The 13,499-nt window shown below is 39.3% G+C and overlaps 1 protein-coding gene across 1 annotated transcript in view; it reads right to left on the minus strand.

The window, feature by feature from the left end:
- The window catches only part of map4k2 (mitogen-activated protein kinase kinase kinase kinase 2), a 57,925-nt gene extending 47,690 nt beyond the window's left edge, over positions 1 to 10,235 (minus strand). The window contains exon 1 of the mRNA XM_059354857.1: positions 9,824 to 10,235. Within this exon, the coding sequence (XP_059210840.1) occupies positions 9,824 to 9,916 (93 nt within the window). The 5' untranslated portion in view covers positions 9,917 to 10,235. The remainder of the gene's footprint in view (positions 1 to 9,823) is intronic.
- Between the last annotated feature and the right edge of the window lie 3,264 nt (positions 10,236 to 13,499).

Here is a 13,499-nt window from a genome sequence, read left to right on the forward strand (position 1 = left end):
TTCCTGTTTTCTTTCCTGTTCTACCGCTGCACTTCCTGTGACTAAAGTGATAGTAACGTCTCTGAGATGGTTTTTACATAGCAAGCCTGAAATAACAGCACTTAACGGTAACATACAAATGCGGAGCGGAAGTCTCACAGTCCTTTGATCAGGCTAGAAGTGATATACAGTCTTTGGCTGAACTGTAATTTCTTCATAATGAGACCTGCTTCATTCCCTATTGAAGTCAAGTCAGATTGCCTCCAAACGTGATGTTGAGCTGAACATCACTTGAAACTGTGAAGATAACAGAAGTGAAATATAGATGTCTGCCGAAGCTGAACACAAACAGTAAAGATACGAGACATAAAACCAAAACAGTGAGAACAAAGATGCTTATACATTCTGCAAAGCTGAACGTATAGGAATAATCTTTGAGTATGTCACTATGAGTGGAACCAGTTATTGTTGAAATCACAAGACAAAAAGGGCTTTCACAGTGTGGTTAACCCAGTGAAAAGGGGATCTGATGAGATGGGGGAGCAGAACAGAACAAGATATTTTTCAAGGCACTATAAGGACAGTTAAATATTAATTGATAATATTCTTTTCAACCTATCATTGTTAGAAGTTTATTCCCGCTATGAGCATTTCTTTTATTACTGTTGTGTGATTTTTACCAGTCAAGATGCTAGTATTGACTACACTGTCAATTTTCTAGTGTGTATTGTTTTATGACAACATAAGTACAGTTATTATAGAATGCATATAAACATATAGGACAAAGTGCAAATATCCATGTCAAAGGATAGGTGTAAGAAGCAGGAACCATCTCTCTGTACACTTTGACAGGGGCAGCATAGTGGCATTTGTTGTGAAATAATCCATTCAATATGCTGTAAATCATGACATCAGTAGAACATTTACATTAGCTAAATGTTGCACTTTTAACTAATGTAAATGTTCAACTGATGTTCTACTTCCCTCCTTTTAAAGTCATTTATTAGGACACATCTAACATAGTTCTGGTCAACAGTTTAACGATTGTTCTAAATCACTAAACTACAGGAGAGAATGATTCTCATGCTTCATGCTGGACCACAGTAGCAGATGTGAGGCTAATTTTACAATGAGTTCAACCAACTGCGAGCTAAACAGAAGCCACGTTATCAGTTTTTTTAGCCAGGACTCATTAGACAGGACTACAGACCCTTGCTAATGTTACAAGGTAGTTCCCCATTTAAAGCAACTATTTCTTGGCAAACAACAGTGCATCAAGCCACCCAGCACCTATGTGTCTGGCTATAGGTTACACAGGTGATATGGCCATAAACACAGGTTTTGAAAAATTTTGGTTTTGGTTTTGACATGCACTGTGGACCCTTGTTATGTGGTCCTGTTATGGTCATGATAATGCACGCAGACATGTTCTGAAAATATTGGAAGTTGGTTGAAATCTGCCTTTTCCAACATTCTTTTACATCTGTACACCTCATTGTGCACTTTAGCTTACATATTTGGGATAAAGTAGTACTGTAATGGACATGTTTAGAATATTTCAATAGAATATTTTCAACCTCCTGAGCACCAGTACTTCTCTCTAAAAAAAAGTTAACTTCTTTAGCACAAAATGTGCAACACTCCTGCAGTATGAACTGTGTCTGAGCAGATGTATGATAATGCAGTGCACAGACTCACCAGATTTTTTGACATTGTTTTATAATCCTGACTTTGTAATTAACCTCCACAATGTGATATGAGCTGCTCATTATGCTCAGCTTTCACGTCTCACAGATGAAATAGAAATGAGGAATCTAAATGTGTGACGCAGTAACAGTGTAGTATAAGGCCAGAGGGAAGGCTACAGTCTATCTGCAGTGTTCCTTTAACACACCATAATGTGATAATAAACAGGAAAGGTCCATCAGAAACACTGAACAAAGGTTACTTTATAACTGCTAAGTTAAGATTCAACAACAATTAATGAGGAGATCACATTCTATCTTCTTAGCCCCGGGCACCCTTTGCACTGGGCCACCCATCACCCATCCTTAGCCCTGGGTCATCCTTAGCACCCAGCCACCCATAGCCCTGGGGCACCCTTAGCCCTGGGCCATCTTTAGCCCCGGGCCATCTTTAGCCCTGGGCCATCCTTAACCCTGGGCCATCTTTAGCCCTGGGCCATCTTTAGCCCTGGGCCATCCTTAGCCCTGGGCCATCTTTAGCCCTGGGCCATCCTTAACCCTGGGCCATCTTTAACCCTGGGCCATCTTTAGCCCTGGGCCATCTTTAGCCCTGGGCCATCCTTAACCCTGGGCCATCTTTAGCCCTGGGCCATCTTTAGCCCTGGGCCATCCTTAGCCCTGGGCCATCTTTAGCCCTGGGCCATCTTTAGCCCTGGGCCATCCTTAGCCCTGGGCCATCCTTAGCCCTGGGCCATCTTTAGCCCTGGGCCATCCTTAGCCCTGGGCCATCCTTAGCCCTGGGCCACCCATGGCCATGGGCACCCCATCACCTATCCTGAGCCCTGGGCCATCATTAGCCCTGGGCTAAGAGTTAAGCCTGGGATAGCTTAGCCCCTTTCCACTCACATTGTTAACCCAGGTTTAATCTAAGCCCAGGGAACACGTGGTTGATGTTTACATTCTAGAATGACATTGCTTACTCGTCCCCATTACACTCTGGCAACTTTTATCCCGTGTTTAGTTGATTTTCAGAAATCTTTAACTTGCATACTTGAGGCTAAACATGCTCAAAGCAGGGTCAGCTAGCCCTAGGCTATTGTCAGGGTTAGCCAACGTTGGAATGTGCCAGAATTGTGCCAGTGTGATAACTGTTAGCCCCAGGCTAAAGTTCAGTGTAAAAGACCCTTGTAGAGAGAACAAATAGACTTGTTTTCTGCAAGGAAAAAAACTGCCCCAGATCTCGAAATCCACACTTACAGTAAAACCCAGGGCAAAAAAGTTCATGCCAATTTTGTGTTGAATGCCTGGAATTTCAGAATACTTTCCAAGCTAAAATGCCAGCTTACAGTGCTGTGTAGAAAAAAAGAATCCACTTGACCACACTGAAGTTAGAGACCACTTCAGGGGAGAAATGCTCTCCATCTGGACTGGCTGTGGCCAGTTGGAGCCACAGGAGGACATAGATCAAGATTAATAAAAAGGTCACACACACACACACACACACACACACACACACACACACACACACACACACACACAGAGTTTCCTCTGAATAATAGCAGTGTAATGAGAGTCCATTGGAAGCCCACTCAGTCACATGTCCAGGGGTTTCACCCTTGACTGCTGCAGTTACAGATCCACCAAACCCACGAACAGCAGCAGTGGGAGTGATAATGTACTATTGTCTGTCACTGTATGTAGTACTGTTCCCATTCACAGCAGACACACAGGCTGCAGAATGTCCACATGTTACAGTAATGAAACAATGCTTCAGGACAGTCATCTTACTATTGCTCATATCAGAATGTATAACCATTTTATTCTGCAGTCTGTCATTGTCTAAAGAGCTGACAATCACATAAATATCAAATAGTGTTCTTAGTGGAGAATGTACTGCTGCTGAATGTTCATTTAAAGCTGCTATTTTTATTTAAGATATATTTTTTTTATTTAAATGTGCACTTTATGAAGCTTTGATTTAAAACAAAAAAAGTTTCTCCTGTTATACAATATTTATGTTCACTTAAATAAACAGTTTCAATAAAACTACTTGTGATATATCATATTTGGCATTAACTGAACATTTGCTCTCACTTCATATATCGGGATAGGAGTTTTGGTCCGTATCACCCATCCCTATCTGCGAGCACATTTTTTCAGACAACCCTTTATGAAAAGACAGCAGTTAATATTTGTAGAAAATAAACAAGTTTTGCTGGACTGAAGAGTGTTAAGAAGGAGGTGTGCTTGGATTGAAATGGTGACAGACATGCTGTGGGAATTTCAAAATAAAGACGCCTCTTAAAGGTGATGATATGGATCAATGTTTTATTGTCTCTTTGCTCTGCACCATGTGTGGGTCCAAAGCCTTGTGAACACAGAGATCAAAGGAGGGGAGAGAAAGTATTGCATGCGCAAATGGCAGCAATATGCAGTGAAGTGGCCAAAAGATAATCAATGTGGCTTTAAAAGAGTACTCCACAATGAATTATTAAACTTCTGTAAAGAGGTCGACTGATATTTGCATTTTTTACTTGTATCGGCATCAGTCGAAGAAAAGGCAAAATCGGCTTCAAGAAACAGCCCAAAAAAATCGGCAGCACATATCTGGGATCAGTTAAGACTGATCGGTCAAAATAATCGGTATCGGCCTTAAAAAAAACCAGTATCAGTCGACCACTACCTGTAACACTGTCAGACTCACAATGGACAGTTTTTTAACAAAAAACCTTGCAAAACCTTGGACCATGGTAATCAACATCCAAATCAATATTCGTTTTTGTCTCAAAAGCAAGAAATGGAGCTCCTCTGGTCCATGGATGACAGAGAAGCATCCGGAGGGGACGTGACTGTCAGCAAGGAAGAAACTAGAGGAAGTTTTAGAAGACAGGATGATGAAAAGTGCATTCCACCGGGCCAATCTCCTCCCCGATGTCTAAGCTCACAGAATCTTCAGAGCCCCAAAAATGGTATTCTCTTTGTTCCATGCATTTATCTTACCTGTCAAAACCCGGGAAATACATTACCCACAATGCAATTCAACCACTGGCACTCTAGCCTGAGATTTGAATGCATCATGCTAGTGTTGGGGAAGCTACTTTGGTCTGCTTTCAATGACTTCACACTATAAGAAGTTAAAGCAACCTGAGGGATAAATCTAGTTTGGTTAACTAAAGCTACTTAGAACAAGTAGTTCAAATTACTAAGCAAAAAATTATCAAATTGACAATGTACATATACCTCAAAGATCATACTACAAAATAACTGCCAGTGTTCAAGTTCAGAAGGCTTATTATCAGTAGAGCAGCAGGAAAAGGAATGTGACTCATCGTACTTGACGACAGATGCTGAAATGGATTATATATTGTAGGGCTGCACAATTCATTGAATTTTAATTGTGATCACGATTTTGGCCGCCACGATTAAATTAACCTGATCGTCTGCGATATTTCCATTTTAAAATGCAGCTCTCCTGCATATCTAATCAAGCACTTTCTACACCAGTAGTCCACCAACCACCAGGGGGCGGGGCCGTTTTTCTCCCCTGAAAAAAGCCTGGTTGCTGATTGGATAGAACGCTAAGCAGGATGTGACAGTACTGGACGCCACAACAACACGCGCCATTTGTAAAAGCCGGCAAAGCAGTGTTGCCAACTTAGCTACTTTTCCTTAGCGATTTTTCAAAAAAGCGACTGGCAACAAATCCAGCGACTTTTTCTGGTGTTATTGGAGACTTTTGGAGACTCGACTCTAACGAGTCCCCTCTGCGGGGGCCGGTGGCTCATTAAGAAGAGTAAGAAGCAGCACAGTCCTCCTGCAGCAGTCCTCCTGCAGCAGTCTCTCCCAGCTGCAGAGCCGGAGGGGATGTTAACGCCTTTGCGTCCAGTCTGCAAATTGCTAACAGGCTAACAGTTAGCTCTGTAGCAGTACGGTGTGTATGTGCTGCTGCTGCAGGAGGTGTTCACTTAGCGATCTCTGTTTGTTTACAACAAGCACCTGACACTAAAAACTGTTCCTATTGTTTGTTTAAAAGTAGTGCAATAAAAATACAGATGTCTTCCCTAACATGATGAATAATCGTGATCAATAATCGTGATTACAATATTGATCAAAATAATCGTGATTATCATTTTGGCCATAATCGTGCAGCCCTAATATATTGATATTTTCTTTACCTATGGCATGGGACGCATTCACAATCTTTGTGTGTGTGTGTGTGTGTGTGTGTGTATGTGTGTGTTACACAAAGTTCAGGTCAGGTGTGTGGTTGTAGCTGTGTGACGGATGTCAGCGCCTAGGCACGCCTTCACAACAGCCAGGATGAAAAAAAAGGCTGTGGGCTGCCAAAGGGGGATCAAATATAGTAGAAAAGCAATAGTACAACAATAATAAAAATAAAAAAAACATTCCTTTCCTTTTATGGCCCAATTTATAGTTTGTAAATGGAGTGCACTTATATAGCGCTTTTATCCAAAGTGCTTTACACTACACTCATTCGTTCACACACACATTCATACCGCCTTCTGATCAGTAGGCAACCGCTCTACCAACTGAGCCACAGCCTCAGTTTGTAGTCTCAGTAGTTAAACTGCACACAAATATGGGCAAAAAAAGTAATTTACATACTTGTATCACTACACAACTATAAATGCAGTTGAACTACCAGCAAGCTACTGCAAAATGTAGTGAAACTACTAGTTTAGTTTAGTTCTACTAGTTCAATTACAAGGATTTTACTAGAGGAGCTACAGAGTAGGGCTGGGCGATATATCGAGAGTTTGTCATATTAATTATTTTGTAATGTTCGTTATTCTTTTCTCTTATAAATATATTTATTTCAGACAAAGATTGGCCTATTTTATTTCATAGGCTATTTTTATTCAAGATATGTTTTTTATTTAAATGTGCACTTTATGGAGCTTTGATTTTTTTTTAAAAAGGTTCTCCTGTTGTTATACAGTATTTATATTTACTTAAAAAAACCGTTTCAATAAAACTATTTGTGACATTTCATATTTGACTTTGACTGAACATTTGCTCTCACTTTGTGATAAAAATATCAGGATATATATCGTATATTGATATTCAGCCTAAATATATCAGGATACGACTTTTGGTCTGTATCGCCCAGCCCTACTACAGAGGTCTGGTCACTTCTCTCTAACTCCATACACCACCCACCATTCTTTCCTACCAAGAAATTTGAATTTAGCAGATAAACAACTGACGGAACACAAATTAAAAAATTAAATGTGTCAAACACAACTTATCCAAAGACAACAGAGCAGCCAACGTTTGGTCACTTTCAGACAGAAACCCGTGGAGTGGAGAACGTAACAAATACAGGGCACTCTGGGACCGTTTTGACCTCACTTGTCACCCCTCCGTATGTGGGCCGAGCAGCTTCCGGAGCTGCTGCTGCACTGATTGACTTCAGCACAGAACATTACGTGAACAGTTTGACACGTCTGTCGTGAACAAACCACTGAAAGTAAAGTGAAGAGAGAAGAAAAGGCTCCCAAACAGGTTGAATCTGTAAAGAGTTGTTCATCCAGCACAAGTCCTCCATGTTTCAGGTCTGCAGTGTTAAAAAAAGAAACAATGCAAATTCTTGTGTTGCTTGTGCAGGATGCACACGGCACCGGGGCGGGTTAACAGCACAGGATGTTTGCATCCTCACTCTAACCGTGATGTGAACACAGACATAAGCCGCTTTTCAACTGAATATATATACTGTCATTACTAGGGTTGTCAAAAGTATCGATATTCAAAAAAGTATCGATACTAAAATGTTGTATCTGGATACGATACTCATTTTCAAAAGTATCGATACCCACAGTATACACAGTCAGTATACAGAAGCATAGCGTTAATAAGTTTACATAAATGTTGGTGACTGAAAAGTGTTATTTTCTCTCTTGAAGTCCCGAATGAAGCAGAGAAAAGTCGACAGCAAACAGCAACCAAACAGCAACACACACAGCCCAAAATATTGTTCTTATTTGTTATTGTTTATTGTATTTATTTATTTATTGCACATTTATCTCAGACCTGAAGCTTATTATCATAGTTGCAGTTTCTTTTTGCACAACTGTTTTTATTATAAATATTTAACCTGTGGTTCTGTTCATTTTTACATGTTTTGCAATTTTCTTTTTAATAAAAATATTTCTGTTAAATGTTGGTCTTTGTTTTTATCCTTGTGGTATCGAAAATGGTATCGAGTATTGAATATTTTAGTGAGTATCGGTATCGAGTTGAAAATTTTAGTATCGTGACAACCCTCGTCATTACATATACGCTGTCAACCGTAATGCACTCTAAGAAAAGATCCAGGAGGTTAGTTAGTATGACTTAAAAAAAATACAATTTGTTACATGCCCATTGTTTTATTAAGTTGATAACTTATTTCAAGAAGTTGATCAAAATAAAAAATGAAGAAAGATGTCTTAACTCAGAAATATATTGATTTTGGATAAGCATTTCTGCCTTCACTTAACAAGGAAAAGTATTAAGGTAATGCAACTTAATATTGTATTACAATATATCTGACTTAAGTGAAATAAGTTACTTATACTCAATAAAATTGAGGTAACAATTTGCATGGACTTTGCTGAGTAGAAAGAAAGTAAAATAAAGGAGTTATAGCAACTTCTATAGAGTAATTTGACCACTTATTAACACTAAAACATTGATCTAAAATTGAGTTGGTTCAACTCATTATGAAGCTTGTAAAGGACAAAACAAATCATGTTGGTTGTACTTGACTAATTGAGTTAGTCCAGCTATAAAAGTCTCATGGGAAATACTCAATAATGTCTTAGTTGGACTTACTTAAAAAGATAAATGCAAATTGTTACAGCAATTTTTTAAGTTGAGCCAGTGTCATTTTTTTAGAGTGTGTTATATCTAACAAATCAATCTATGCTTGATTTATTATTTCCTTCACCATCCACCCATCCACCCATTTATTTTCTTAGTTAACTGATTAATATTAAGAAGCACTTGGTGATGCCTTCACTTTGTCAAACCATTGATGTGATAGAGAATTATCAAACATTTTTGAGTTTAATTATCCGTCAGTCAAATAATGAACTAACTGTCGCAGGTGTCGACATTCCACATGATTAGAAATATTATGATATGCATGTATCAATATTTCAACATAAAATACCATTGTGATAGAGATTGAGGGGTTTCAGTGGAATGTTACTAAGTTCGTATAGTCAAGTAATGTACTTAAGTTCAATTTTGAGGTACTCGAGTATTTCCATTTTATGTAACTTCATACTTCTACTCCACTATATTTCAAAGGTAAATATTGAACTTTTAGCTCCACTACATTTAGCTGACAGCTTTAGATTTAACATAAAAAATTAAACCTCATAATAGTATATACAGTAGTTAAAATGAGCCCTACCTGAGGAAATCGAAACGCTGCTGACATAAATGCATCCATAATAATAATCTAATACTATATTTGGAGCTGGGCCATTCTGCATAACGACTACTTTTACTTTTAATTATTTAAGTACATTTTGATGCTGATACGTTTGTACTTTTACTTCAGTTTTGAATGCAGGACTTTTACTGTATTGAGTAGAATCATTTTACAGTGTGGTATTAGTACTTTTACTGAAAGGGACTTGAATACTTTCTCCACCACTGATTCCATTTCTATAATGTCTTCCTTATGAAAACAACATAAACCTGTGGCACAACCAATGCAACAGGCTGCTGCTGTGCTTTGTAAAACACTGTCTGTCTTCAGGGGACGGTCTATCTGGAAGGGTTGGAAAGGCTCTAAAGGCTCGAATATGACATAATGCCCACACACACACACACACACACACACACACACACACACTGTTTTGGACCCTTCTCCTTTATAAAAATATTCCCCAAGCATTAAACAAACTGACTGTGTGACCTGCAGGACGGAGAGGCAATAATTATCATTCATTAGTTGATATTTCATGCAGCACTTTATTTGGTATATTTAAGAGACTTCCTCACACACAGTTTCACCTTGATGACAGGAAGTAAAGAGCCTGCAGTGTGTGTGTGTGTGTGTGTGTGTGTGTGTGTGTGTGTGTGTGTGTGTGTGTGTGTGTCCTGATGTGTGTCTGTGCTGCGGTGGAAACACGAGGAACACTCACCTTGAACACATCTCCATAGGTGCCGCACCCAATCCGGTGGATTAACTCGTAGTCATCCAAAGGGTCCAGGAATGACACCCCTATCCTGTCCATGTTTGGAGACACCTCTGGGTGCTGTGAGCCTGGCGGGATCTACTCACACATCCCAGCTGCTGATGTCCGGGGAGAAGGCAGCAGCTCGTCAACTGTCTGGCTGGCTGTTAATGAGCACTAATTGGAGCTGACTAATTGCTGGTGCATCGATCCCGCTGCCAGACACGCAAAACTCCGCATCCGCTGCCACACTAGAGGCGTCTCGGAGCGACTAGTCCCACAGCTGCTCGAGTCACATCACGCATGAGCGGAGTCCCTCCACACTGTAAAAAGACTGAGAGCAGCCGTTGAGCTCTGAAGCAGACAGGCTCGAGGCTGCGCTGCTCCAGGGGCGGAGCCACGTGGAGCTCATCCAGGGCTCGGCCCACTCCTCCTAAGGTCCGGGGCTCCGGGGGCAGAGCCGGCCCAAGCCTCCATGGGGCCCTAAGCAGAATTTGATTTTGGGTCCCTCTATTTCTGCCAATTTAATTTAATTTAATAATTGATTGTTGATCATTCACACACCTACTATAAACTCATTGCGGCTCTGTCAGTGTTGTTTACATGATCCTATTGTCAGCCTGATATGTCTTTACACATTAATGGGGGTGGCCCAATGCAATAATAATACAAATAATACCAATGAATAAATGATGTCCAGGATGTCACATAATATGGTTTTTAATCTCAAAATGTAGCACATTCAACGAGAAGAGCGAGCTAGGGTTGATTTACACATCGTTCCAAATGGTAAAATATTATATTTAAAAAAAACCTATATTATATATATTTTAGTAAAAGTTTCATCTGGTTTATTATTTTTGGCTTCAGAAAACTGCAACAACAATGTGCAGCAAACAATTTGTGCAAACAACAAATCTCAAACTATATATAGTAGCCGGATTTGCAAAAACAACTAGCTAATTTGCTATTAACAGCTACACAAATCTCTTTGATAAACAATCCATTACCAAGACAACATACCTTTATCTTGGCATTTTTAAATAAAATAAAAAATATTGTTTTGAATTGCTCTTGGGGGCCCCCTAGTGGCCACGGGGCCCTAAGCAGTCACTTAGTTTGCTTATGCCTTGGGCCGGCTCTGTCCAGGGGCATGTTAATATTCTCACATTATAGCAACTTTCGACACTATTTAACAAGCCATTTGAATCTGAATATCATTTGTGAAAAACATGATGCCAACATAGACTGTATATTCTTCTTATTACATATTCTTAGAACCTACTCTCATATACTCTTAGTCAAGGCCAGATTAATCATATGGGCAACTGGGCAATTGCCCAGGGGCCCTCAACCTCTAAAGGGCCCAGGGCAGTGTGGGCACAAGCAAAATATCTGCTTATCTCTCGTTTTTTGTTAAACTGTCCATCGGAGCCGTTGCTCAAAAATTAATTTTGAGGTGATTTAAGGGTGATTTCTGTTTAAAATGAGCTGAGGACCAAAATGCTACTTGATTGTAGATTCTTGATTTTTGTTTGTGTCTTATCTTCCTCTGTGATACCTCTATCAATTCAATATGTTTGTGCTGCTGGGAATAGGTGTTATTAAATAAATATTGGATGCTTTGAACGTGGTTACTTTCTTATTTTTTTGTGAAAATTGAGGACACTTCCTTCCCTATTTTTTTTTCTTTCTTTTTGTACGGTGTCCTTGAGTGCCAAGAAAGGTGCCTTCCAAATAAAATTTATTATTGTTGTTGTTGTTGTTGTTGTTGTTATTTTTATTATCTATGTAGTGGGTCAATTTTGCCAGATTATACTGATGACGATGTGTTTTGTTTTCATAACATCATATGTGATTGAGTGGCTTGACAAGAGAACATTGTGGTGCATTTGTAGTTCTAGTAATTAGTTAGTTATTGATGTATTGAGTATATTAACTATATATTACTGTAATTTATTTTACTGCAGGTAATTCACTGACTGTGGGTTATGCTGCGTTCGATTGCACTCGGTCGGAACTCGGAAAGATCCGATCACCAAGTCGGAAAAGTGCATTAGAGCGGCCCTTGAACTCGGTATTCCGACTCAGGAATTCTGGTAGGATCCAAGCAGCCCGAGTAGGTCAGAAATACGTGGAAAATGTCAAAGCAAAATGGCGCCACACACCGTGAGAGGTAAACAGTCACTTTATCTTCAACATTTAGTCTGTCATGTGTCTTTTCATTTATCATTTGTGTTACCAAAAGTGTATTACTTTGGTATTTGCACTCCCCTCTGTTAATTAAAGAGTTTGTGTGAGTGTAGTAGGGACAAAAAAGCTCAGTAAAAGTGTAAAATATATTATAGTTTTTCCCATATTAGGTGGCAGATGTACTTCCCCAGAATCATTTATAAATGCTCGAAAGACATCCAAACAAACACCAATTTGCTGTGGCCGGCCATGTTCTCCGAGGTTGAGCAATGAAACGCATTTACCTCGTAAATCTGAATTTTTCGGAATTCCAAGTGCAATCGAACGCAGCATAAGTTCCTCATGCAACCTCACTTCAAAAGACATTCCTTTAAAACCAAACTTATCTGAAAAATGACCACTCCAACAAACCCCAGAGTGATGTATATAAAATGACATGATATGATGTATTCTTTGATTTCTTTATGTTTGGCCTACTGTATGTCCATAGCACTGACTGGGTTTAAAATGAGCCCATAATATTTTAATCGACCCTGGAGGAGAGCTGAAATCTAAGTTGTTCATCATGCCCCTCTAAATTAGTAGATTGGACATGATTAAAACTCAAACTAGAGGTCAAATATACTTTTCCTAAAGATGGTTTCCGTCATTGAAGTTGTTAATATCATGTTTGTTCAAGTGGTCATTTTACTGATATGTTTTTAATTTTTTTATTAGTCATTACATGATAAGCTATAACGATAAAACGGGGTAGAAAGGTCATGATGGACGCTGTAATTGACTGGTGGGTGGTTGGGTGTGAACTGGATACAGCAGGCTCCACTCTCCAGCCCACGCCAGCTTCTGTTGAATCTCCACAGCTGACAGCAAGAGGAAGGCTGTCCTGCACCGCACACACAATTTAATTTATCCTTTATTTATTTTCTCGAGGAATCATTGAGGGCAACCCCTCATTTGCAATGATGTCAAGAGGACAGAGAAAACACAAAACAGAGTACAGAGAAAACATGAAACAGAGAACAGAGAAAACACAAAACAGAGTACAGAGAAAACACAAAACAGAGAACAGAGAAAACACAAAACAGAGTACAGAGAAAACACGAAACAGAGTACACAGAAAACACAAAACAGAGTACAGAGAAAACATGAAACAGAGTACACAGAAAACACAAAACAGAGTACAGAGAAAACATGAAACAGAGAACAGAGAAAACACAAAACAGAGTACAGAGAAAACACAAAACAGAGAACAGAGAAAACACAAAACAGAGTACAGAGAAAACATGAAACAGAGAACAGAGAAAACACAAAACAGAGTACAGAGAAAACACGAAACAGAGTACACAGAAAACACAAAACAGAGTACAGAGAAAACATGAAACAGAGTACACAGAAAACACAAAACAGAGTACAGAGAAAACATGAAACAGAGAACAGAGAAAACACAAAA

Source organism: Centropristis striata, chromosome 17 (assembly GCF_030273125.1).
Source record: "Centropristis striata isolate RG_2023a ecotype Rhode Island chromosome 17, C.striata_1.0, whole genome shotgun sequence".
NCBI classification, from domain to species: domain Eukaryota; kingdom Metazoa; phylum Chordata; class Actinopteri; order Perciformes; family Serranidae; genus Centropristis; species Centropristis striata.